At 47.5% G+C, this 26,492-nt stretch overlaps 3 protein-coding genes across 4 annotated transcripts in view; 2 read left to right on the top strand and 1 right to left on the bottom strand.

The window, feature by feature from the left end:
• Positions 1-14,430, top strand: part of vav3 (vav guanine nucleotide exchange factor 3) — a 72,070-nt gene extending 57,640 nt beyond the window's left edge. The window contains exons 21-28 of one of the 2 annotated variants that reach the window (XM_030099291.1): positions 1,492-1,557; positions 2,057-2,091; positions 2,198-2,314; positions 3,800-3,887; positions 4,300-4,429; positions 8,771-8,851; positions 10,118-10,269; positions 11,789-14,430. In XM_030099291.1, the coding sequence (XP_029955151.1) occupies positions 1,492-1,557; positions 2,057-2,091; positions 2,198-2,314; positions 3,800-3,887; positions 4,300-4,429; positions 8,771-8,851; positions 10,118-10,269; positions 11,789-11,833 (714 nt within the window). In that variant the 3' untranslated portion in view covers positions 11,834-14,430. The remainder of the gene's footprint in view (positions 1-1,491; positions 1,558-2,056; positions 2,092-2,197; positions 2,315-3,799; positions 3,888-4,299; positions 4,430-8,770; positions 8,852-10,117; positions 10,270-11,788) is intronic. The other variant, XM_030099290.1, reaches the window with a different exon arrangement.
• The window catches only part of LOC115394103 (zinc finger protein 45-like), a 1,173,573-nt gene that overhangs the window by 811,335 nt on the left and 335,746 nt on the right, over positions 1-26,492 (bottom strand). The window lies entirely within an intron of this gene.
• Positions 19,677-23,488, top strand: LOC115394132 (serine/arginine repetitive matrix protein 2-like). The gene is made up of 2 exons (XM_030099353.1): positions 19,677-19,825; positions 21,332-23,488. The coding sequence occupies exons 1-2, from the start codon at positions 19,762-19,764 to the stop codon at positions 22,807-22,809; spliced, it is 1,542 nt and encodes a 513-aa protein (XP_029955213.1). The 5' UTR covers positions 19,677-19,761; the 3' UTR covers positions 22,810-23,488.

Below are 26,492 nucleotides of genomic sequence, written 5' to 3'. Positions count from 1 at the left end.
ACGCGCTGCTCGGCAGCGGAGACGCAACGTGAGGAAAGTGCGCCAGCCTCTGCGCGCGTATACAAAACAGACGGAATAAATAAAGCGTTCAATTAGCCGCGTGTAAAAAGCCTGACTGGAGGCGGCCATAGCAGCAAACATTCAATATCCATCACCCCTGCAGCCAACAGACCGTAATCATTTCTGCAGTGTGTGTGTGTGAGTGAGTGTGTGTGTGTGACAAACGGGATCGATCACTGTAATTTCATTTCATTCACCAGCAACCATGTGTTTACTCTGTCAGCGTCCCCGGCTATAATCATTATTAGGCTCTTAGCGAGGATGCTCGGAGAGCCGGCGTTTACCGATAACACGTCCTGAGGGCGCAGGGGCGTGACGCCGGACGGGTGGACGAAGGCCTCCGAGAGCGTTTCTGTCATACGAGGAAATACTCGCATTGCTTTAAATTAGGATGCAGCTGCTTTCAGAGTGCTCAACAAGAGCCCCGGCAATCTGAATTTTTAGTTTCCAATCTCTGTTCCAATCAATACTTTCTTTGAGATGAAGTGGATGTGTTGGACGGAGGATGCTGAGATGATGACTGACATGGAGGCAGAAGATCTGCTTTAAAAAAAACTGCTTTTTTTATCTACTACATGTTTCTGAGAAGTCCTGTTTGGATGCAGTACATGCAAATTGAAAGCAAAACTATTTCCAATCCAGTCCATGCACTCAAAAATAATTAATTTAAGGTGTGTTTGACGACATTTCAGCACTAAGTTTGTGTAATTAGAAAGTTTATAAACATTTTTTATTCTTTTATTTCTGCTCCATTATACAGTCTACATCTTCCTCATTACATTATCTCAAGTCTTTTCTCTGCTACTGTGATGACTTTTATTTGTCCCTGTGACACACACACACACACACACACACACACACAATGAGTGACTAACCTCTCACCCAGCGCGCCCCCATCCCCACACACACACACACACACACACACACACTCTTACACACAGCCTGCATTTCTCTGCACACACTCACTGAACATGTGACGAATAGAAGCTGTGAGTTTTCCCAAATTTGACGCCGTTGGCTGTAAAAACATTCAGACTGTAAACTCCCTCCCTCACACTGTGGGAGTGTGTTTATTCCGTTTTTTTTTTTTTGCCTCCTCTCGACAAGAACTGCATTGGAATGAAAGTTAAAGTGTTAAAGATAAGAGGAGGCGTTATTTTATTTAATTATTTTGTCAATTAGGAGGAGCAGGCTGCACCGCTTCCTTTGGAAATCTGCGGTTTGAACGTCCTGCTGATAAATCAGGGCCCTGAGCTTCCAGAGGAGGAATAAGGAACTCTTCCTCTTTCTCTCTCTTCCTGCCGGGAATCATTCCCGCGATCGTTAACCGCTGCTGTAAATTTGCGCCGCGGCGTGGCGGGCTAATTGTCCCTGAGTTATGGAGGCGTCCTCGGCCAGATGTGTGTAACGCAATTATCTCTGTGGTTTCAGGGCAAGATCCTGTCGACGAAGGAGGTGGGCTTCTTCCCCAGCGACGCGGTCAAGCCTTGCCCATGCGTAAGCGGCGTTTCACTTCCTCACATTAAGACCCCCAGCATGCATCTGCTGTGATCCGGCAGTGATCAGAGGGCATTCTGGGAGATTCCTGTGTGGAGGGACGCTCTCTGATCTCCTCGCAGAGCTTCAGGTCTCAGCTTGTAGAGCGTGACTGCTTGTGGACGGAGGGGAACCGCTGAACTCTGACCTGTTGCTCGTGCTCCTGCGCGACCGCAGCGCCATGTTCCATTTGATAACCTGAATATCAGCTGCTGGAGGAACACGAGGCCTCCAGTAGATAACGGGCCATTATCGCTGCTGTAAAGATAAGAGGAGCATTAAGCCGCTTTATTGAGGTCGTGCAGCGCAGCGGCGTCTGTTTTATGGAGGAGCTGCTGAGAGGCGCGGCCGCGGACGTCGCGCCGGGTTTTATAGCCGCGTCTGAGGATAAGTGAAAGCTACATGAAAACAACAACAACAACAACAACAACAACACGTGTCCCTCTGCTCTGTGCTGCAGGTCCCCAAGCCCGTGGACTACTCCTCTCAGCCCTGGTACGTCCGCCACCCATCCAGACCTTTTCGTGTTTTTACCTGCAAAAATCACCTCATTGAAATCCCTGCGTCCAGAAAACCTTTCAAACATCCACTCGCGTTTCAGGTTCGCAGGCCCGATGGAGCGGCTGCAGGCGGAGGCGGAGCTCATCAACAGGGTCAACAGCACCTACCTGGTTCGCCACCGCACCAAGGAGTTCACCGAGTACGCCATCAGCATCAAGTACGTGCCCGAATACACGCCGCGTCGGATCAGATGACGGGACGGCGTGCTCGAGACGGCGGCCAACCAAAGAGAAACTGACCGTGTTCGCTTCGCTACGGTCCCGCTCGACGCCCACTGAGGCCGCCTCAGCGGTTTATAATTACGAGCGCGCAGCCATGTTAATCTGACTAATGAGGAATTAACAAAGCGTGCTTCGAGACCCCCGGGGGGCGCCGGCGACCCAACCCATCTCCACAGCGCCGTTACAGCTGTGGAAGCAGACCTGGCTGCTGGAGTGTGGCGTTCTTCTCCAGAAGCAACGGAAACCTTCCTTTGAACTTAATTTAGCTCCCCCCCCCCCCATCCCCCCGCCTCGGTGCTCCTCCTGCGCTCAGGTCTTAATTGCGTGCGCGCACACAGCCTCTGAGCAGGAGTGAATGTGAGGCTGTTGAAGGTTATTAAAGCCTGGCAGTGCGGGAGGGAAGCAGGCGGACGTAGCTGTGGAAACGGCATTTTGAGAAGTATTACTCACAAATGGAAATGCCCTCCACGCCTCCTCCTGTGTTGGTCATTCAGGCTTTTTTTTTTTGAGGATTTGCTCCCAACAACTGCCGTCTGCATTAAAGTTCGACATTTAAACCCGACTGTAAAATCCAGCCTCACACACTGTTTGTGAAAACGACTCGCTGCAAAGTTTCCCCTTGTTTTAGCGATGCAGCAACATGAGGGAAAAACTCCAGTTATTCAAATATGTATTAATTAAACCTCAACTAGTTCAAAAATTTGAGCAAATTAAACATTTCCAATGATGTCTGATGGTGCAAAAATCCTGATATTTCCTTTTTTTGATACATTTTCTTGCATCCAAAACTACATGTTTCATTTCCCAGCAAACTAATGTTGGAAAAAGCTGCCACTTCCCAGAGTTCATGAGTTGTTTTTCCATATTTTCTTTTTCCACAAGTCTGCCTTTGCAGTCTAACTTTGATGCTAATTTAATTTCCGTAACAAAAAGGTTCTCGGCTTTACCTGCTGCTGTATCGATCTCCCGTTGTTGCCTCTTATTGGGTAAAGGTTGTTTGCTGTATTTACATTTTGCAACGTTGGGGATTTGAATCATTTTGAGGCCAGTTTTGGCCCACTTGCCTTATGTTTTACACCCTGGAGCAGAGCGTGTACTCACGGTGCTCTTACTGGTAAATCCTGAAAATGCGTAAAACATTGCTTGATAGATTCAGACAGAATCTGCAGCAAAGTCTGATGAAGGAAAACTGCAGTCAGCCACGCATGCAAACGCAAAAACAGGTGGCGCCCGGGGGAAAGGGGGGTGGGGGTGGGGGGGGGGGTCCCCCGATCGCCCATCATTCATGCATCACAAACCTCTGGGACCCCGGTGCATTGCCGCCGCGGCGCCGCCCTCCGCCGGGGCCGGGGGCCGGCCACCGATCGATGGCGGTGATCAGGGAGGGAAATTACACTCATAACTTATTCAATGGCCCACAGGTACAACAACGACGTGAAGCACATAAAGATCCTGACCAAGGAGGGCTGCTTCCACATCGCCGAGAACAAGAAGTTCAGGAGCATATTAGTGAGTCTCTCCAGCCGCCGTTATTTATTTATTTATACTTTTTTTTTTTTTTTCTTTTTAATTCCGCCACTGCAATTCATAAATAAATCATTCTGTTGGCTTAATGAAGTGTCAAAACAGGAATTTTATTTCAGCAACGTGCAACGAAAATAGCCATGATTAGAGCGGCGTTTATGCCGGCCCGGGGGCTGCGGCGTTTCGGTCTGTGTAGGTTCACTTCAACGCTTTTCCCAGCTTCCTTCACTCAGGCTGGCAGGTTCATGCCACTGGTTTGTTTCCTTCACTTTAAATTTGGAAGGTTTGATGAGGTGAAAATCAGAGCAATTATGTAAAATAACATTTTCGCCACTGTTGGAAATCCAGCTCTTCATGGTGTGTGTGTATGTGTGTGTGTGTGTGTGTGTGTGTGCAGGAGCTGATCGAGTACTACAAGCACCACTCTCTGAAGGAAGGCTTCAGGAGTCTGGACACCACGCTGCAGTTCCCGTACCGGGAGCCGGAGAACGCCGCCGTGCACCGGCTCAACCGCCCCGGCGGCAACAGTGAGTACCTCTAGACGTCGCTCGCCGCCGCCGGGGCTCCCGGCGTCTCTCCCATGTTGTTTTCTTTTTTTTTTTTTTAGCGGGACGAGGATTAAAAGCGCAGCAGCTGTTTGTTTGGCCGCTCTCTGTCTCAGTGTGTCACTTTCACGCGTCGGGGTTTCAGACCGGCGTCTCTGCGTCCCGCTTCATTAAAAGCTGTCCCGTGGAGTTTTCCCACCGCTGGCGGCGCCGCCGAGCCGGTCCTCACACTGCGAGGAAGGAAGGACTTGAAAGGTGGAGAGCGGGCGCCCGCTCAGATGTTTAGTGTCACAGAAAATAGAAGAGAAAGGTTGAAACTCTTAAATAGTTCACAAATGTAGAAAATATTTTTCCTTGAAAACACGCGTTGTGAACCTGTTCCTGTAGAACATGCACTCATATCTTTCTTACTCGTCTGTGGATCCCAACGGAAACGCCAGGAAGTCTGACATGAGCCCACCTGATGAGGTCTGCTGCTCATCCCACAAATGCATGTTCCATTTGCACAACGGCGGACGGGCATTCAGCGGCATTCAAACACTTCTTTTTATCAACGCTGTTAAAAACACTCGCGCCCCGGCACGCGCTCTGTGGATTCATATCGGACCGTCTTTAAACGAGGCGGCCGGCGGTTTGTCGGTTAAGAACAGGGCGAGTCTCCTCTGATGCTGATTGTTTTTGACGGGACGGTCAGACGGCGGTTTGCGGCTCCCCCGAGCATGTGATTAGGCTTGATGACGCTCTCCGGCCGATTATCCAGGATCACGTCGGCGAGAGTTTCAGAGCAGAAGGATAATCTGGCGGAGGCATCGAGGAGTTTAGGAACCATCATCACCCTGGACCGGAACCACGGATCTAACAGTCAGGGTCTGGGTGATGTGTGGCGTTTTTTAAACGGATCTAAAACGTCGGGGCTCTCCAGCAGCGTCTTGTTTTATGTCGCTTGTCGGCTCGGCCGTCCACAGACATCACCTCCCTCCCCAGACAGCCTGAGACGCTCTCCGGGAGCCGCTCTGCCGTCGCCGGGGTGAAGATTTACGCAGCGTGATTTCTGTCTACCTGTGTAAAAAAATGAGCTGTTTGCTCGGCTATGAATGTGCCACACCTCTACACAACTCCTGTCACACACACACACACACACACACACACACACACACACACACTCTCTCTCCTGGTGCACTCATCTCGATGATCTCTTATGCATGCAGCTGCTGTTCCCGCTCAGCTCCACCACTTTGTCACTCGTTACCGTTGCTAACCTGATTGCTCTCAGCGTTCAGCCGCTGTTCATCAGGCCCGACCGAAAGGGAACACACCATCCTGCCAGGGAGCTTTTTTTTGTTTTTTTTTTTTGTTTTTTTTCATTCTTCTCGCCTACAGAAGTTAACAGGTGTGAGCTGTGCAACTTTTGAGCTGAGGGTTTAATGAGATGAGGCTCTGAAGTGAAGCAACAGATAAAACAGCCGAGCATTGTCAAACTGCCAGCTCGGGAGTGAGCGGAGCGGAGTGTGTGTGGGGAGGAATAGTTTTTAGCGTCGGGAATGTGTTTTACGGGAAGGAAAAAAGAGGATTTTTTTTTTTTTTTTCCGGAGAAGGTGTGCACTGTAAACAAGTTTTATTCTCTGTTTCATTGGCGCGGCTGATGGTGAAAGGGGAATTAGAAGCGGTTTAATGCTTGTCGCTCAGCGGTTTCACAAGTGTGGGACGGCTGTCACCTTGAGGTGCAACGGCGGCAGAAAAAAGCCGGCTGTCAGGAGGCGAGCGAGTCGGGGGGAGAAGTGAGACGATGCTAGAAATCATTTCAGCCGAACAGAGATGAACTGAAGTTGGAAACGTGCGTCTGGATGCTCGACGTCCCGCCGTCACCGCGCCGCTTGTCTCTGTGACAGGAAGTCCTTCAGTGTGGTCCAGCAGAGGCGTGGGGGTCGGAGGTCATCCTCTCACACTCCGAACCCGCGTTAAAGACCGTTCAAAGCTTTTATCCTGAACAAACACACATCACAGAAGAAGCCGTATCGAGCCCGGCGTGCGCCAGACAATGGAAAAACTGGAGTCCTGCCGCGGTCGGCGTTCGTTTGAAGCGTCTCGCCGACCGTCGCAGTGAACAGATTGTGCGGTTTGCCGTGGTCGTCTCTCGCGCAGGCGGCCATTTTCACCCCCTTCCCCTCTGAAATGTTTTGAGCTCCGCTTGAAACCTCCTAATTAATGTTTCTGCGTTCTCTGAGTCGTGTCACTTCGTGCGGGCTTGCTGGCGGCACAGCTGGACCGATTTGCATGTTTCTAGCCACAAAAAGCGGCAAGCGACGACGGCGTCAACTGGCGGCGCGCGCGGGACGCCGAGCCGCCGATTGGATTCCGACTCTCCCCGGCGAAACGGCGCGAGCGTGGATGTTGTGCACTCGCGCTCTCATTACCCAGCCGGCTGGCATTGTGTATTCCGGCGCGGTGCAACAAATCAGATTGTGCAAAAATGAAGCATGTAAAATGCAGCTGGTGTTTCTGCGGCTGTTTGAAGTGGAGGGCGATCCCTCTTCATATCGCTCCTACCTCGGCGCCATTAGGGCTTGCTGAGCTGTCTCTCAGTGCTGGGATTAGTATTCATTTTAAAGAACCACCGGAGCGGCGCTCCCCTCGCTGCATATCAATAACCGGGGCCGGTTAACTCGCCGGCAGTATTGTTGGGAGCGGCGCATTTTTCATCAAGTTTGGGCATTTATCTGCCGCGGCGAGGATTAGATTTTCTGCTCTGACGCCGAGGGGCCGGGCTCCAAACCCAGGCTGTGTTTCAAAGAAATAACAAGGCACGTCTGAAAACAAGTGAAAACACGCTCAGCCTTAAAGTTAAAGGTCTAGATCCAACTTTTCTAACGGGGATAATTGTTGTGCAATTTGTGAAGTAGGGCTCGTTCTTCTTTTTGCTACCAATCATCTTTTGAAAAAAAGTATGAAGCAACATGTAATGAGCGTAAATTAAAATAAATTGTGCTGAAGTGAGCGTAACCTGAAAGTTAAGGCCCGACCTTCATGTTTAAAGCCTTTCAGTTATTTAGCTTCTCTTTGAGGACTTCTGCCTGTTTAGCGTCTCTTTCTGGTCGTTCTGGTTGTTTCTCCAGAGCTTCTCTGATTGACTTCCAGCCTCCAATAACGGCTTCACAGCCTGTAAACTGCGTTTTCATTTGGACTTTGATGCTGTGGACGATTCCCACATCAGGTTTCCATCTGCTCCGCTCACCCCAGTTAAACTTCTCCCAACAAATATTATCTGCTGGCGTGTCTTTAATTCCGCCACCTGGATCTGGTTTCACTTTTGAAGTTCTGTTTTTTTTCTCACTTCACTAACACTATTAAGTCAAACCTTTTTAGAACCGGCACTCCGTCCCGATTGTGCCTGCGCCAGATTTTGCTGTGTTTTCTTGTTCGGGCTCCAAAATAAGCCGGTGGACTCGGACTCACCAATTCTTTGAGGGTTAGAGGTTCTGCTCCCCGGAGCGCGGCAAGGCACCGACGCCGCCAAACTCTCGTATCGCTGGAAATGGATCAATGCGTGGAGCTTCTTTCTTTGACAGTCAAAAATACTGCGGGACAGATAAAAATACAAATGTTTTATTCAGCTTTCTTCCAGAAAAAACACTTTAAAGCAGAGAATAGTGCACCGTGGGCAACCTTGACTTCCTGAATAGACAACAGTGTGAGAGCGTTGTAATAGTAACACAGTGAGTCAAGCTGCTGATAGAGTTGTGGAGTGAAACACTGCTGCAGTCGTGACTACAGTGCAGGTGGATGATTGTCTTTATCAGTATGCAAATGGAGGGGGGGGGGGGGGGTCTGTAATTGTGAGTACACTGCATGTTCCTCCCAATTAAGCGCAGAACTGAAGACGTCGTCCCTCATTAATGACGCGCACATCCCCGTCGCTCAGCGGAAAACAAGATGTCATTTCCTAAAGCGTCCAGCACACAGACGGTTATGTGGGGCTTCCTCACCTCCCTCCACTTTACCAGCAATGGGGGCTTTTTGTTTTCCCCCCTGAAGGCCAGATTCTGCTGGGTAAAAAGCTGTTTTATAGCTGGATGCTGTAGATTATCCTCTTATGAGTATAATTCAAACCTTTTCTGTCATTAGATGAAGTTTCAAACCCTGTAAATAATGAACCTCTGAACAGGAAGTGCCGCTCGCCTGTGTTCCTTCTACCTCTGAAAGCAAAAAAAACACCAGAAATGTATTTATTTTTCTCTCCTTTGCTTCTCTCTCTCCCTCCACCATCCCTCCTCCTCCTCCTCCTCCTCCTCCTCGCCCCCCGCCGCCTGGCCTGCCCCGCCATAGCCCCATTGCTCTGCGGCCTCTCTCTTGTAACTCCTGCCGGCTACAGCTTTGTTCCTCCTTCCTCTGCTCCCTTCTGGTCAGGTACAGGTATCGCTTCTCTCTGTCTCCCTCTGTCTCCCTCTGCCTCCCTCTCTCTCTCTCTCTCTCTCTCTCTCTCTCTCTCTCTCTCTCTCTCTCTCTCTCTCTCTCCTGTTGTGTTAAATGCTGCTTTTGCATGCTGGCTGTAACTCGTCGCATCACACCTCTACATTCTTCATCTGGCTTCATTTCACCTTTTCCATCGTGCCGTGCTCACTCACACACACACACACACACACACACACACACACACACACACACACACACACACACACACACACACACACACACACACACACACACACGCTCACACCATCCTGCGTGGGGAACACAGGGCGTGTTTATTTTCAGTAATGCATGTGAGTGTGGTGTGTGAGTTTGTACTTGCCTGCCCGTGTGTGTGTGTGTGTGTGTGTGTGTGTGTGTGTGTGTGTGTGTGTGTGTGTGTGTGTGTGTGTGTGTGGCCGAAGCAGTGCTGAGAGCAGTGGAGATTTATGTGGCTTAGATCTGTGTGTGTGTGTGTGTGTGTGTGTGTGTGTGTGTGTGTCCGTCAAAGTAAAGGTGGAAGTGTCCAAATACACAGAGCGTCCCGGTATTAGATATTCCATCCCCACGGCCGGGGAGCGGCGGTCTGACATTCCATTTCCACCTGTCAGCTCCGGCCAGCCCGGCCCACCAGTCAGTGTCGGGGAGGGGGGGGGAGCCGGTGAGGGGGGGTAACTAGCTTAGCTGCTACACATCTGTCTCTTACACTGCTGTCTCCTCGACAGGAGGCGGCTAATCACACACACACACACACACACACACTGCTGTCAAAACACTTAAGTCAACTGCTTCAGCTAAAGCGATGGACTCACACGCTTCATGCTACAATAAACTGACCCACACCTGAAAATCTGTTATTTTCTGCGCTCAATTAAGAAGCTGATTCAATAAAATACCCATAAAAGTACAAATACATTACTTTGTTTCATTAAAGTTACTTCCACCCTTGCCTACAAAGTGTTGTGATGTTTTGCACATTTTTTTTTTAAAACAAAGTTGTGAAATCAGTGAAGTTTTTAGAATCATTCGACCTAGAAGTAGAAACTGTGGGAATGCAAGCTTTACTTATTTAATACAGTTCAATGAAAATGCATGTAAATATTATACGTATGTGAAAGTACAGCAGCAGCTCTTTTCCCCCAAACCTGTTTGTGTGTGTGAGTGTGTGTTAGTGTGTTACTGATCATCAAACCAAACCTGTGTTGTTGTGCTTTCTCTCTCCAGTGTTTACTCCCAAAGTGATCGGCGTGGCGATCGCGCGGTACGACTTCAGCTCGCGGGACACCCGGGAGCTGTCGCTGCAGGAGGGCGACGTGGTGAAGATCTACACCAAGTCCGGGGCCAACGGCTGGTGGCGGGGCGAGGTCAACGGCAGGGTGAGGCGCCGTGAAGCTCCGACTCTCGGAGCGATGGGTGCTTTTCCTCCTAAACTTTGCAAACTAAAATCGGAGTTTGCTGACGTTTCGTCCTCCTGCCCTGTTTTGATTATCGGTTTTAATTTGAGACTGTAATAACCGAGCCGCTGCCTTCGTGTTCACGCTCTGTGACATTTAATAAAGCCGCAGAAGTTCCAGAACTTCTACCTGCTGTTTACTTAAGAGATCCTCCTGGTTGTTGAGTCCTCAAATCCAATTTCATGCCGCTCTTAAAACAAGCGTTTTGTAGGAGAGCGACTGGCAATTATTTTAGTCTCCAGGTACCCAGGGCTGCTCAGATTTAGTCTCTTTTATCATTAGCCTGTCATGTGCAGCCTCTCTGTTTCCACACCGCCTCTTGGAAAGATCTTCCTCTTCTTCCTCCTAAATGCATTAATCTCTGCTGCCAATACCCAGAGCGCTCTATAATCAGGCGTCCAACGCCGAGAGGATCCGGCGTCTATATGTGCTGACTCCCACTCGCATGCATTTGAGCCTGGCGCAGAGCGAGCGAGCGTGTGTGTGTGTGTCTGTGTGTGTGTGTGTGTGTGTGTGTGTGTGTTGCAGTCAGTAAGTAAGCAACACATCTGTGCTGCGGCTGTGTTGTGAGAGCAGCTGTGCTAAATGAAGAAGCGTTTCTCTGCTGCTGAAGACGGTGCGGCTACTGCAGTCTGTGGAGAGCTGTTACGCTCTCTTTAGGGCCATCAGCCAATAAAGAAACAATTGCTCCAACATGCTGGAGAGAGAGAGGGGGGGGGGGGCAGCTCAATTCATTGAAAACTACTTTTCTGGAGATCTCCCATAATATCAGATCAATAAAACTTCAAGTAATAATGAAAACCGCTCAAACACCGACTCCGCTCCGGGCTTTTTAAAACGCTTTGGACTCGCCGCTAACTTCATCCGACTGAGTTAGCACTTCTTCTTCCCAGCTGCTAGTTTCTGTGAGGCGATAATTTGAGGATTTTTAAGGTTTCTTTATCATCTCGTTGTTGTTGTTTTTAATGAAGCAGGGCTGCTAACTCAACAGTTACACATCTAACTCACTTTGTTCTTCTTTTTCTATTTGATGTCAGACTTCATTTTATTTTACACATTAGATTTGATTTAAATGTATTATAAATAACTATTTGTCAGCATAATTTACATTTTTGCTCCTAGAAAGGCTTCGTGTTTGCAGTTTTAACGTATAAATGTGATTATAGGGGCTCATAATTTAATTACCATCTATTTATGAGGATTAATCTGTGATAATAAAACAGTTTTTATCAGCGCAACAGCGATTCATTTATCTGTGACAGGTGCAGGAACATTTAGAAACATCTGCTTCAAACACTTCATTACTGTTTGAGTTAATTATTCTGGTTATTACAGTAGAACCAAAGCAGAACGATGTTTTGTTTTTGTCTGTGTGTGGAAAATGTGAACGGAGTGTGATGAAGTGCGTCTGACGCCTCGTCTCCTCCTCCTCCTCCTCCAGGTCGGCTGGTTTCCGTCCACATACGTGGAAGAGGGTGAGGAGTGAACGCCGGTCCAGCACCGAGGGACCGAAAGAAGCCGAAAAGCACGCCGAGCACACGGCGGCGGCGAGCAGCGGGCTCCCGCGCCGCCACCGCCAGCTCCAGCGTTACTTCACCCCCCCCCCCCCCTCCCCTCGACGCCGCTGCCTGAAACCTTCCCAGAGGCCTTTGCAGGACGGAGAAAGGGCTACGGAACGCCGACCGCTTCCGCTGGACTCTGCAGCTGAGCGGCTCCATCAGCCGGCAGCTTGCCTGTCAGCGGGGGGGGGGGGGGGGGGCTCTCGCCAGACGCCACACCCTCCCCTCCTCATCTGCCCCCGACTTCATCCATAATTCATCGCTCACTGTCTCCCTCCCTGCCCTCGCCGGCCACAGCCCGCCGCCCCCCCCCCCTCCTCAAACTCCCACCTGTTTCCCGCCTGCCAAGTCGGGCGTCGCCAAAACTGTCAAAAGCAGGAAGTGAACTGCCGCTCTTCTCTTCCATTCATGCGCTCATCCATCCATCCATTCCCCCCCCCCCCCCCCGCCGTGTGGGAATAGAGTCATCTGAGAGCTGCAGGAGACCCACGCTGGCTTCTGTCTCGGGCTCGCTCTCATTTCATTCAGCTTTGACCTTGCCTGTGTTTGTTCCTCTAATGCAGGTGGTTATTGATGACCCAGATTCACACACACACACACACACACACACACACACACTTACACACACACACACCACCCACCTCTCCTCCCTTTCAGATTATGATCGCCTCGCACGCACTCCTACAGGAGGTGCACGTAGCGGAGGGATGGCGTCGGATAGCATCGATGCGCGCTGCCAGCAATTGATCGCCGCTGTTCCTGTTTTCCTCCCACCTCCTGCATCCTTTATCTGCAGCCCGGCCTCTCATGTTTTTCGCTTGTCTTGGCCGTTAGTGATCCGCCGCTCTTATCGGTGGCGGCCCTGTCGGCGAGCGCCCGCTCGCCGAGGGTTGATCTTATTGGAGGCATTAGCGGCTTGTCGGGGGGGAAAGCTGCGCTCCTGCCCCCTTCACCTGGAACCGCTACCCGGCTTTAGACCTCATTTCCTCTCTTTACATCACTTTTCCTTGTCTTTTGATCAAACTTTATCACTTCCTTGATGGATATAATGCATCGCCGTATTGACGCTGACGTTTAATCCATCATCTTCTTCCAGGCTTTTAGAGACTTTTTCATCAAAAATTACAATTTTGGCAGAAACACTGATCCGCTTGGCATCGTATCCAAAATATTAGCTTTCACGGAGCTGTCCACCCTCGTACTTTTTCCCTCTTTCAGTGTTTCACCCTCACCTCTCTAAACACCGTGTCCACAAATTCTCCCTGATCCTCTGGAAAAAGAGGATTTTCCCACATTTGAAACAACCGGTGCCATAAATCTGGTGAGTCATGTTGATAAAGGAGGAAAGTACAGTGATTAACGGTAATCTGCGAGGCGAGGCTGAGCAGCAGCTGGCTCTGTGCAGCCACTCAGGCCAAGCAAACTTTGTCTTTACATGGTGTACATAATGATATATTTTATTTAAGCGATGTTCGGTGCTACGTGCAGGTCGGCGTGTGACGGAGCGATCTAAATCTACTTTATTTCTGATAATCACAACACTATTTCGGTCCTGTCTGGAGGTTGAATTGCAGTGTACATAAAGACACGGGCAGCAGTTTGTTGAGGCGCAGCATTCCCTTTAAAGATTCGCTCTAAACTTTATGCTGTGAAGGTCGACTGTTTATTTTCAAGCCAGCCATGTGGGAAAATCGCACTGAGGCGTCACTTTCCTGCATCCTCTCATCAACAGTAGCGTAAAGTGGCCACTAGATGGAAGCATGTTAAACAGCTCTCCCTCTGAGAGGCGTCGCCGCTGAAGTTTGGAGAAACCGTCATGAGACGAGGAGCCGGAACCGCCGGAGTCAGCGGTGAACGTAGGAGGTTCAGGTTCTTCCCTCAGATGAACGTGAGCGCAGTGTCGGTCGTCCGGTGTTGAAGAGCCTCCCCTCCCCTCCCCTCCCCTCCCCTCTCCTCTCTCTGCTGCCGCTCAGCGCTCACACAAGATGTGAAGCATTTTAAGGAAATCTCAGGGAGAGCTGTGCGGTCCTGCCGGAGCCGGAGTGGCTCCTCTGATCGCAGGCTGCGGTAATCCACTCCCGCTCTGCCTCCTCCGCCCAGATGAACTCTGACAGCGGGGCCATTTACAACTGCAGGCCTTCCTCTCCTCCGAGTGCGCCTCCGGATTTTTCTGTGTGAGTGTGTGTGTGTGAGTGTGTGTGTGGACGGGAGGAAGGCTCAAGGGTATCTGTGATCTAATCATTACACCATCTCCTCACCTCGGCGACCCTGCTGCATCCATCTGACTGTCGGCTCCCCTCTCTTCTCCCTCTCCCTCTCTCGCTGTGTCACTTCCCCGCTCTCTCCCGCTCTCTTTACTGCTCTCCTTCCCCATCCATCTTTCATCCAATCTCCGTCTCCTCCGTCTCCCCCTCTGTATTCTGTCCCTCACCTCCACGTTTTGTAGCCTGACTGGAGGAAGATGAAAAAAAAAAAAAGTCAGTGTTACAAATGGAGGAGAGAGAGGACTGCTTTCATTTTACACCTTAATTGACTGAGAGAAATGAATCCAATCAGAGAATTAATTAGTTTCCTCCGTTGTTTTCTTTACTCATGATCAGCGTGTAAACAGTCCTGCGCTCGAGGACTGACGTGTGAAGGAAGCTGTTTTCGCTGTCCGCTCCGTCTCGACTGAAGTTTTGCGTCCGTGTTCATACTGTCCGTGCGATCCCAACCAAGCCAAAGATGTACGCTGTACGCTCTGTTACGTCTCGTAACGACGGTACCGACCGCTGTGGCCTAACTCTAAAACCGTGCAATCCAGACTGTGTAGCATAACCCTGTACTGTTGCTGTATCATACTGTAAATGGTGTACAGAGCACATAATAAAGGTATACACCGCTTCTTCTAACACATCTTCACTTTGTTTTCAGAAATGGAAAAACTGTTCTTTCAAAGAAAATCATTTTACCGATATGTTTGTTTTTTAAAGTCACAGTTCACAAGGTACAGCGGAAAAACTCTCTGTGGTTCTGGATTCACGTCCATTTTCTGTTCTGCTTTATGCCCTCCGGTGATCCGAGCCGACTGTGGGTGACGTCGGCGTGCACCCCGGACCGGTCAGCAATGCATCACGCACGCAAACACACACATTCACACCTACGGGCAGTTCGCCGTTGGATAAACTGACCCCTAACTGGAGCTGTGTGTCCACTGCGCAGCTTATATACACAGCATTCACAAAGAGTTCAGGATGTCTGGCTTTCAGGTGAAATGTACAGAAAATGTGAAACATTCACACTGCAGTGATGGTATATCATGGAAGTTTGACATTTAGTAGTGTTTATTCAAACACTCAAATGTAAAAACATACAGATAGAAAGAGCAAAAACTCACCAAGGCTTAGTTTATTGCTGCTAAAAGACTTTTTCGTGATTCATAATTCATTCTTTCATCTCAGCAACGGTAAAGTCCTCTCATCGGGTTTGACAAATAAGGGTTAAGGTGAGGCAGCAGCTGACCGGCTGAGCAGATTTTAAGGTGTGTTTTCTCACTGATAAATTATTAAATAGCGTGACACCGTCCAGCTCCAGACAGCAGCGACCAAACCAACCAAACCATTCCGAAGCCAACAAAGTGACCAAGTAGTTAAAAGTCAAATAATATACAACTTCAACTGATCATACAAACATATGTTATCGGTAAAGATTCACAGCAACAGTCTTATATCTCTGTTGTTTGTTCACAGATACAATAAACCAGCATTGGACATAAGTTGAGGTGAAAGATTGCTTCTGCTCTGGTATTTCTGTAGGTTTCGCTCTGCATTCCTCAAACACCAGCTTGCTGAGAGCTGGATGAGTATGGATCACAGGGCCGTTTAGCCACTCGCTCCTGACCAATTCATCCTTGAGAAGATTTGTGGAAAATACAGAGAAGAACCCCCTCAGGTCAGGCCTGAATAAAGCATGTTGGTTGAATGTATTGATGGATGGACATTCCACAAACACAAAGGCTGGGGCCTCTGACCTTCACCGGCGTGACGGTATGAAAGAAACCTGCAGCTTCTAAGAAATTCAGCTCAGCCTCCATTAGACCCAACGCCTCAGAAGCACACTGTTAGATCTTTTTCTCAAAAGCGCGGCTGCATGCAGCAACCTTGCTGGGAATGCAGGGTTTTTTTTCCTTTTCTTTCTTTGCATTGTCGTGTTTGTACATTGTAGATGTGAACACTTCAGTAATGGAAAGATTGAATGTGCATACAGCCATATAGAATAATATTTCTTTAAAGGACAAAGCGTAAAAGAAATTCCACACCGTGCTGAGTATTAACAGGTAGGAAGAAAGAACTTCCACAACAACTTTCTCCAAGTTGAGCTTTGCTGTGATCTGGAGCCAATCCCAGGTCGCTGCAGGCAGGATACCGGAGCGCGGGGCAAACGCAGCGCGAGAGACTCCAACTCCACCTCCAGCCAGGCGTAAGGATCACGACAGGCTTAAAACAGGGGAAAACTATATTTCAAGAACACCATGTACTTCTCGATTTGATCTTAACTTGCTCAGAGAAGTTTAAGCAGCAGGATTACATTCCTCATTAGACGCCTCAATATTATCAACCAGTCTTGAAGAAATCAGCTTGCTTAATGGCGTCTGACTTCCTCCTTTTGCCCGAAAGAGACTTTTCCTTGTTTAAATCAGGGCTGAAATGACGCAGCTCTTCGCGGTGTTGCGGTCGTGTTTTGATGCCGCTCCCTCCACAGGACTTAAATAACCCACAGCCAGTGGGGTGCTGCTTCTCACCACTTTATTGGCTAATAAGTGTGAATGAATGTGGGGATAAACAGTGGGTCTCGTTGCTGTGTTATCCTGCTGATAATGAACCACGCTAACCCGACTTCTAAATATAGCCGCTTGAATGAATACAGAAACCGGGAAACGGCAACAGTTCTGAGGGTGTGTGAATACGTGCAGCGAAAACTTGTACACACACACACACACACACTCAAGAAGTTGTAAGTGTGTACAAGACGCAGGCCATATGTTGGTCTCTAACTGCAGCTATTCGTTGGAAAAGATGTGAATCGGGTCTTGTTTACTTGTGTGTCGGCTCTTGTGTGGGTGGTGGTCTCTCTTTGGCCATCTGCTGCCCGGTCGCCTGCTGCTGCTGGAGCTGGACTCGGCCTCACACAGCTAAAGGATCAATGCCGCCGGTGCTGCAGCAGCCAGCGCTCCCGGCACCGCATGGGCGGAGAGACGCGATGTACTAAATGCCCACCGGGTGGGCTTTGCCTTGGCCGGGCCGGTCCGGATCACACCGGTTCGCTTCCAGCTGAGGCTGGACCACCGGCGTGACAGATGGCCGGCGAGAGGTCGGCACCAGCAACGAAACAATGTATTTCCAAAGTTTCTGAACTGGCGCAGTCCTGGCTGACATGAGTTGGCCGTAGTAACAGACCGGCTCGGCCATATGTCCAGACGGATGTCCGAGTTCTAGGATTGTTCTCTGCTTGCACGTGTGTGTGTGTGTGTGTGTGTGTGTGTGTGTGTGTGTGTGTGTGTGTGTGTGTGTGCTTCATTACAACGGCCTGACATGCTAGCTGTCGTTTTCAGCATTTCTGCCATTTCTGTGGAAAGGGACGTTTTCAAAATGACACAATGTAAATGTGGATCCTCTGTGACACAAAAATTATGATTATATATGTAATTTACCTCACTCTTCAGGAGTTTTGAGCTTGGTTGAGCTGTTTGCTGCACTACTGGTTATTTTATGGTTAATGTGGGCGTGTCCTGGGAAGGATGTGAGGCAGACCTACTCATGCAAATTAGAGCAAATCAAATGTCTACATATCTGACGTCTGTGTTCACACCTTGGTGATTTATCTTTAAAACCGCAGACATGCAATAATGCAGAGGCAAAGTGACTTTAACAGAATCTGACCTGACATTGAGATACGAGATAATCAGAATCAGAAACAGGCTAACTGCCAAGTAGAGCAGCCTGTACAAGGAATTGGTTTTGGTGGAGGTGCAAACATAGAATAAAAATAGAAGGAATTAAGAGACAAACAAATAACACAATAGCAAGAATAATAGGTAATGTGAGAGTTTGAGACAGCTGATGATTTTTAACAGCACCTTGACATAACGTGACTCAGTAATCCTACCACATGTTCTGAGAGTGAATCATTCTCTTTAGACAATTCACTCAATAAAACAAACCCTTTTAAAACCATTCCTCCTGACATGAGAGCTATTTTTAGACTTTTAGATTCCCCTGCTCATGCCTGGAGATCTGTGTTGAAGTGCTGGGTTCAAATGTTTTGTCAGGAAGTCAAACCTCAAACAGCTTGTGAAGCTTTGCAGCACCTGACTCGAAACTCTGAGATTTCATTGAAAGTTTTCAGCAATAAAGACGCTACAAACAGTTTGTGTCAACTGGATGACTAACAGCAAAGGCTTATATACCTATTAGAAGGAATGACACATGAACGCACGCAAATGTTGAAATCTCAGCCTTTTAAAGCTGAGCTGTTCCATGAACCATCAACAATCGGATTAAAGGCTGATTTGATGAAATGGCGTCATGTAAACACTTGAATCTAATTAGATTGGCCTGAACGGAGAACGTCACCCTGTTCACGATCAGATCTGAGCCAATGTGAGCAGCACATCGGCTCGTTTCACGCTGTTGGAGCTTTGTGTTCATCTATAGCATCTCTTCCACCGCTGTTGTGACGTCTTTTAAGTCCAGAAAAAATAAGTGATTGGCTAAAAAATATTGGTGAGGTTCAGTCGTGAGTGACTCTCACTCCTGATAACAGAATAGAGCTTTTCACTGTAAGACAAGGCTGAATATTGTCAGTGATGATTTCAATACAATTGGGGAAATCTTTAAAAAAAAAACTTGCATCACATCTTTGAAAAAAGTCTAAAATTCTCAGAGAATCTGTAAAAAGCATGGCTAGGTGTATGCACTGATTCTATTGAGGACTGCAGCCATTTTTCTACTTTTTCTCTAAGATATAAATATATATACAGTATGTATTTTTTTTTCAAACCCCTCATAAAAAATGTGCCGTGTTTTGACTTGTTCGCCTGCACTCCATATCCAGGTCTATCTCTCCCTCCTTCTCGCTCGCGCTTTCTTCGGGTTTATTGCTGTCTTTTGGTACCATGAGGGATCCACGATCATCGCCAGACGGTATGGCTGCTGTGTGTAAATATCAAGCAGCACACACACACACACACACACACACACAGGTAAAGGTAGGACATTCCTTTTTTCAGATGAAAGGAGAGTTTGCTCTTTAATTTGATAGTTTCAGCCGTCATAAAACTCTATAATCTGTGGGTCTACCAAAATTAGTCAAAATCCTTGAAAACTACTGGCTGCCAGTGAGTTGATAGTCATGCTTCCATATTAAAATGTGGATTACAAATGTTAGGCTTTGCCATTGGAGTGTTAACCTTTAAATATGAGGCTTTATTTTTATTCTTTATAAAACATTTGTTTATTTTTCAGGAAACAGTTTTCAAGTTCTGTTTAACGTGGCAGGATACACATTAATGACATTTAAAAATGTGCTTCTGTTCTCTATTTATAAAGCAAAAATAAATACACAACTATACACAACACAAGTAATTTAATTACTTTAAAACTAAAGTAACTGTTCGGTTCTTAGAGCCGAGTCCAGTGAACTGGGACCACATTGCCGACTCAAGGTCACCGCGGCAACAGCGCTGATGACATCATCAGAGGCTCCTGCACTGAGCTGCTCAGGAGACGTTTAAGCTCATTCAGTTGATTCAGAGTTCTGGACTGGCTGGCTATCGAGTGTCTGAAGGAAGAATCAGCGAAATCCCGAATCAGCGGAAATGGAGAGAGACGAGGACCATCCGGAGAACGTTCAGGAGGGGCAGGAAGATGAGATTCCTAATGGTAAGATCCAAACTTAGCCTCATGTTTCACACATCAATTCAAACAGTTTCACTACGTTTACATGCAGTCAATATTCGGGTTAAGGTCAATATTCTGGTTTCTGAATCATTTGGAGTAACCTGTTTACATGCTTAAACAGACAGAGTTACTCCTGTTTACATGATCAGGGATATCCCCATTCAAACCGCGGAGCACACACGACGCCATGACTGCATTTGCACTTTATGCCACTGTGTGCACGGTGTGCTGTTTGCATGTTCAACCTTATTTTACACAGACGCCACAGAAAAAGAAGGGCGCTGCAGGCTCTCTCTGCATGTTGTTAGACAAAGAGTGAGCCAGCAAGACGTGGTAATATGTTTAATGATGCGATGCACCGTTTTTTTCAGTAAAAGAGAAGAACTGAACGATCGTTTTGGCACATTGTATTTACTTAGTAGCAGTTAAACTGTGTCACAAGCAGTTCCTGGACTCAAATGACTGAGATTCCTTGCGGGTAGAACATGCGCAGAGCAGTATTTCATGTCCCTTTCGACCGTGACTACGTTTACATGCACTCAATATTCGGGTTAAGGTCAATATTCCGGTTTCTGAATCATTTGGAATAACCCGTTTACATGCTTAAACAGACAGAGTTACTCCTGTTTACATGATCAGGGATCTCCCCATTCAAACCACGGAGCACAGACGACGCCATGACTGCATTTGCACTTTATGCCACTAGGTGTACTGTTTGCATGTTCAACCTTATTTTACACAGACACCACAGAAGAAGAATGGCGCTGCAGGCTCTCTCTGCATGTTGTTAGAAAAAAAGTAAGCCAGCGAGACGTGGTAATATGTTTAATATTGCGATGCACCGTTTTTTTCAGTAAAAGAGAAGAACTGAACGATTGTTTTGGCACATTTTATTTACTTAGTAGCAGTTAAACTGTGTCACAAGTAGTTCCTGGACTCAAATGACCGAGATTCCTTGCGGGTAGAACATGCGCAGAGCAGTATTTCATGTCCCTTTCGACCGAGATATTCCGATGCGCGTTTATATGACCAGAAATTCAGGTTAGAAAAGGAGTAACCCAGGGGTAATATTCAGGTTTTTAAAAACCGGAATATGAGCATATTCAGGTTTTTGCACGTGTTTACATGGCTGTGCGCAACCGGGTTATTGCGAATATTCTGGTTAAGAAAGGGTTATTGACTGCATGTAAACGCACCCACTGACTCACAGAAAGGTTTGACTTTATGCTGGCATAGTCCTGCTGGCCTGAATAATTATAATAGAAATATTTATTTAAATTTACCTCGCTTTTCGGGAGTTTTGAGCTTAGTTGAGCTGTTAACTGGACTACTGGTTATTTTGTGGTTCATGTGGCCGTGCTTCCGGAAGCACGTGAGGCCGACCTACACCTGCAAATTAGAGCAAATCAAATAGTAACCAAAACTTTAAATCATGTTCTGAAACCTTCATGTGTTCTAAATATGTGATTTTTTTTTTCCCCATTCCAGTGGAACCACATGATTTTTTCCATGGCGTGGGAGACGGACCCGACAACAGGCTTGTCATAGCAATTGATCCCATATGGATTGAAATTGCCAATGTATTCGATGAGGGCAACCTCAGGGAGTTATACCGATATGCTACACAAACGGGCGACAACAGACTGGCTGACAACCGAAACTTCATTCTTGCACACCTCCACATGCTGAGAGCCCATCAAAACGGACTGATAGCCCAGCAACTCGCTGAAGAGAACGTTGCAGTGGCCCCCCAAGATATCGAAGAACAGGATGACGTGGCCTTGTTCAACCCCTTAAATCAAGAGGATGAAAATGAGGATCTCTACATTCCTCATGTTGAGCTAATCGATCCAAACATCCCGATATTCATCTCAGATGATGAGGAGGAACAGGAGGACTTTGAGGCTCAGTGGTGGGATCCCATGTGGGCCCTAGAGGATACTGAGGACTCGTCCTCTTTGAGCCTCAGTTCCACCGACTCGAGCAGCTGGGACGACTCTGCAGACAGGAGTGCGCCAACCTCGGGCCACAGCTCGCCAACAAAACGGAAGCGTGAGGACAGCTGTGAGCCTGAGCTGAGAAAGAGACAGAAATTAGAGGACTCAGAGAACACACTTCCATCTACCTCAGCCTCAGCTGCCTCAAGGAAGAATGACGAGGATAAGGACTTTATGAACGTGGCTGCCTCCTCTTCAGGAAGCAGCTCTCCAACCAAGACAAAGCGTGGGGAGAGCTGCGAGTCTCCAGAAAAGAAGAGAAAGTCTGAAGAACAGAACTCAGCTCCTTCCTCTTCAGGAAGCAGCTTTCCAAGCAAGACAAAGCGTGGGGAGAGCTGTGAGGCTCCGAAAAGAAAGAGAAAAAAGTCTGAAGAACAGAACTCAGCTCCTTCCTCTTCAGAAACCAGCTCTCCAAACAAGAGAAAGCGTGGGGAGAGCTGCGAGTCTCCAGAAAAAAAGAGAAGAAGGTCTAAGGAACAGAACTCAACTCCTTCCTCTTCAGGAAGCAGCTCTCCAAACAAGACAAAGCGTGGGGAGAGCTGCGAGTCTCCGAAAAGAAAGAGAAAAAGGTCTGAAGAACAGAACTCAGCTCCTTCCTCTTCAGGAAGCAGCTCTCCAACCAGGAAGCGTGGGGAGAGCTGCGAGTCTCCAGAAAAAAAGAGAAGAAAGTCTGAAGAACAGAACTCAGCTCCTTCCTCTTCAGGAAGCAGCTTTCCAAACAAGACAAAGCGTGGGGAGAGCTGCGAGTCTCCGAAAAGAAAGAGAAAAAGGTCTGAAGAACAGAACTCAGCTCCTTCCTCTTCAGAAACCAGCTTTCCAAACAAGACAAAGGGCGGGGAGGGTTGTGAGTCTCAGAAGAGAAAGAGAAGGAGGTCTGAGGATGAGGGCTCTGCTTCGTCCTCTTCAGGAAGCAGCTCCTCCAGCCCTCCATCGAGTGACGGCAATGACAGTAACTCTGACTCCAACTGAGGCGGGACTTGAACTGTGCAGATGGGGTCAGCACTGCGGTCTGGGCCGGTATCGGCGACCTTGGGTCATTTACATGGTGCTGCTGCTGGGATGAGGAGGGGAAACCTGAACTGGAGGCTCTCTCAAGCCAACAAGAACCCCAACTTAATTTAGTCTGTCTGCCACTAATGCTCAGTCTCTATATATCCAATAGAAACTTGACTTAATCTTGAGCAATGCCAAATAGAACCAAAAACATCAAGACATTTTTAAAGCCACAATTGACAGTCAACCAAAAGATTTCATACATTTTCTACAATAACCCAGCTTACTGATACTCAGTAGACAGTGTAACAACTAACACTGTAAACCCAGTGAATACAATATCATATATGACACTGAAGAAACACTAAAAATGACAACAATTTAAAGAAATAAGACAACAATGGACTGAGTGCCACGGCCGAGGGAATTCTCCATAGCTGTACGTTATTTCCTCCCCTCCAAACATTTCTCTCAAGACAAATAGACACAAGTGTGGCCTTCCTTTCACCACCATTTTTTGAGTTTGCAATTTAGACCGACGTGATTCATCATTTACTAGTCGCCCCACAAGTTCCATCTTCCTTCAGAGCCGTGAGGAAGACAAACCAAACAAACTTCACAAGCATTGTGTGTTGTTGGGCTGCTGCTGTATCGTCTTATCATTCAACCTGCTGCAATAAACATGATGGGCCTGAGTGGATCCTTTGTCAAATGTGTTTATTTTGATCATCCGCTGTTTTGCATGGGGAAAAATCCCCACGATATTCCAGGGCTCATTAACCTCGGCTCAATTCTTTGAGCTGATCACTGCCTACAACAGGTAGAAGCTTCTAACAACAAGAGTTTAACTCTCTCCTTAACAAAAGGGTTCTGTACTAAAACTACGTTCAGCACACACCTTTAAATGTGTTGATGAATCTTGCTTCCAGGAGGATTTGTCAGTGATGTGGTCCACAGCATCCTGCTGGGCCTCCTCTTCCTCCTCTTCCTCCTCTCTGCCATGATTTCTGCAACATTACATTTCAGTCAGGATATTTGGAAATGTCACATGCCCGTCCTCCAGGCAACCACCGGCCAAATCAGTTTTACTGGCTTCACATTTAACATGTTCACAGGAATAAACTCTTCTTGAAAAACACTAGAAATACAGATATGAGTAAAACTGAAGTGTTGTTAATTTAAGAAAAGGCATAGTTGGGATTTCAGTTCCAGAGTATAAGTGAAAATCAACAAAAAGATAGAATTTTGTGCTTAATGTTTTGTTTTAGCAATCTGACTTCAGAATTCATTAAACTTTAAGACGAAAAAACAAAAGAAAGAAGTTGAACTTCCAGAATTATTTAGGATAAAACACACATCCTCACTGCAAATCTCGGTGCCAACAGATAATAAAACCATCTCAGATACATTTTTCTGTATAAAAAAATAAGCATGTTGCCTTCTGGTGGCCAGAGGATTAGCTTACCGCTGCACACGCTCAGTGCCATGTCGGAGTTGGATTTCATTTAGTTTCACAAACCAGCCGCATTAAACTCCCACCGAGTCCCAGACACATTTTGTTGTCTAAAACTAGAAACAGTGTTACTCGGGCACGTGCCGGCGGACTCACCAATGATCATTTACATGTGTGGGCAGGTAAGTGCCTGCTTAATGTAACAATCTAACAAGATCAAGATAGTAAGACACCATTAAAAAAACTTAAACAATAATTTAATAGCAGCACTAAGATTCTCCCAACTACCACCACTGGTGTGACTGACCTCTGTATTGACCTCCTGCTGGTGCTTCAGCAGCATGTCCATCATTTCACGTGCACAAGCTGTTTCAGTGCAGCCCAACTCCGCCAATCAGAGAGCAGAACCTGCGTTCACTTGCAGCTCCGCCAGTCACTGACCAAGGATGGGTTAGCCAATCAGTGTTGCTCATTTTGCGGGAAAACGTGTACCGGAACTCTTCACTTGCGAGCACACACTGGGATACACTGCGATTTCAGGTTTAGCGGTTTGCTGGGACAAACCCAGAAAAGGCGGGAGGCGGTGACTGACGCCTTCCTGAGTGACGCAACGCTGCGAGAATTATGGGAACAGTGAGTGTGTCTTCATAACCCGCTCCTGTCCTGGTAATGTCGGTATGAAAACTGATTAAAAAAAAAAAAATCCCATAGCCCAGACACAGCAATGCACACACACACACTAGAGGTGTGGATTCGAGTCACATGACTTGGACTCGATTCAGACTCAAGTCATGAATTTGATGACTTGAACGTTTTTTGAAAGACTTGTAACTTGACTTGGACATGATCAGCAAAGACTTGAAGCGTCAGCATCGAAGTTAAGAAAGAGAAAGAGAAAGAAAAAAGAGAAAAAGCCCCGGCACCGGGATCCGTTTACTTCCAGTAGATGTCAGTACGTCACATCCGCCCCGTCCAATCAGAACGCGTCAAACTCCAGCATGAAAGCAGATCTAATCTTTTGTTTTTGTCATGCAAACACAAAGCTAATAAACGTAATTTGGAATGTGGAATGAACTCATTATGAATTAAAAACACCCATGTAACCGTGGCCACTGACACACACTGTGCTCTATGCTGCAGTGCAGTTCATTGGTTGAATCAACCAAAAACTGTGACATTAATGTTTCATTATAGGAAGTTCTGAAGCAAATGTGGTAAAAGTTGTTCTTTCATGGTTTGGATTCATATACACAGGCCAGTGGTTATTTTGCCTACCTTGACATGTTTCGGCTGCCAAGCTGCAGCCTTCCTCAGAAGTGTCACGTGATGTTGTCTGGTCAGCTGATTTATACAGGTTTACTGTAGATGCAGTAGGCCTAATGAACCTGATCGGACTAAAAGTTGTTCTTACCGACCACATGAAATCTTGCGGCTTCACAGTGAAATCAGGCATCGTTTTAAAACGGTCGAGTCATTAAACCGTGTCACAGCAGCAGAGTCAAGTCCCAGAGCTGCTCAGCATCACATGACAACTAGTTACCAGAAATACAGGCTGCTTTTCCTTCCTGTATGAGTAAAGCGGGGCCTCACGATTCTTCTGACTTTTTGGGTTTTAAGCAGGAGATGTCAGAAAAGTTCCCACAGGGAGAACTGGCTTGTGGCGGCCAAGCGTTCATAGCGACGTCGCTTTTTGATCCTTCGATGTCGCCTCATCATTGTGAAGCAGAATTCACCAAGCGGTGGACTTTTCACCGACTAACAGGGAATGTGAGCTGGGTTAGACCGCCGTGAGACAGGTTAGCTTTACCCTGCTGATGATGTGTTGCTGCAGTAGTCATCCTGATTCATTGAATCTTCTGGGCGGGTCTCAACACACCCCAAGCAAAGCCCGACCATGGTTGAGAAGTTTCATTAACAGAAAATACTCAACCCTGTTCATGTATTTTGTAATGTTTCACACACACACATACACACACACACGCACATGCACACCCGGCCCTGTTTTCCTGGAGACTATCAGCACTGCATAAACACCGAGGCGCTGCCTACAGAACACACTCCGACAGCTCATCACCATAAAAAACACACATGCACGTGTCCATTGTTACACACACACACGCGCGCGCGCGCCTCTCCGTGCAAGTTGAAGCTACATCTTTGTAGCCTCTCGCTTGCCCTCATGCAGTAGTTATTCATGCAGCGTTTA

Source organism: Salarias fasciatus, chromosome 9 (assembly GCF_902148845.1).
Source record: "Salarias fasciatus chromosome 9, fSalaFa1.1, whole genome shotgun sequence".
In the NCBI taxonomy this organism is placed as follows: domain Eukaryota; kingdom Metazoa; phylum Chordata; class Actinopteri; order Blenniiformes; family Blenniidae; genus Salarias; species Salarias fasciatus.
The sequence above is the reverse complement of the archived record's forward strand: the minus strand, read 5'-3'. Positions and strand labels throughout refer to the sequence as shown.

Bases quoted from the DNA above. Each gene is read 5' to 3' on its own strand.
- LOC115394132 (XM_030099353.1), top strand. From the start codon at position 19,762: ATGGAGAGAGACGAGGACCATCCGGAGAACGTTCAGGAGGGGCAGGAA. The intron at 19,826-21,331 runs GTAAGATCCAAA...TCCCCATTCCAG, and splicing joins GGAAGATGAGATTCCTAATG to TGGAACCACATGATTTTTTC.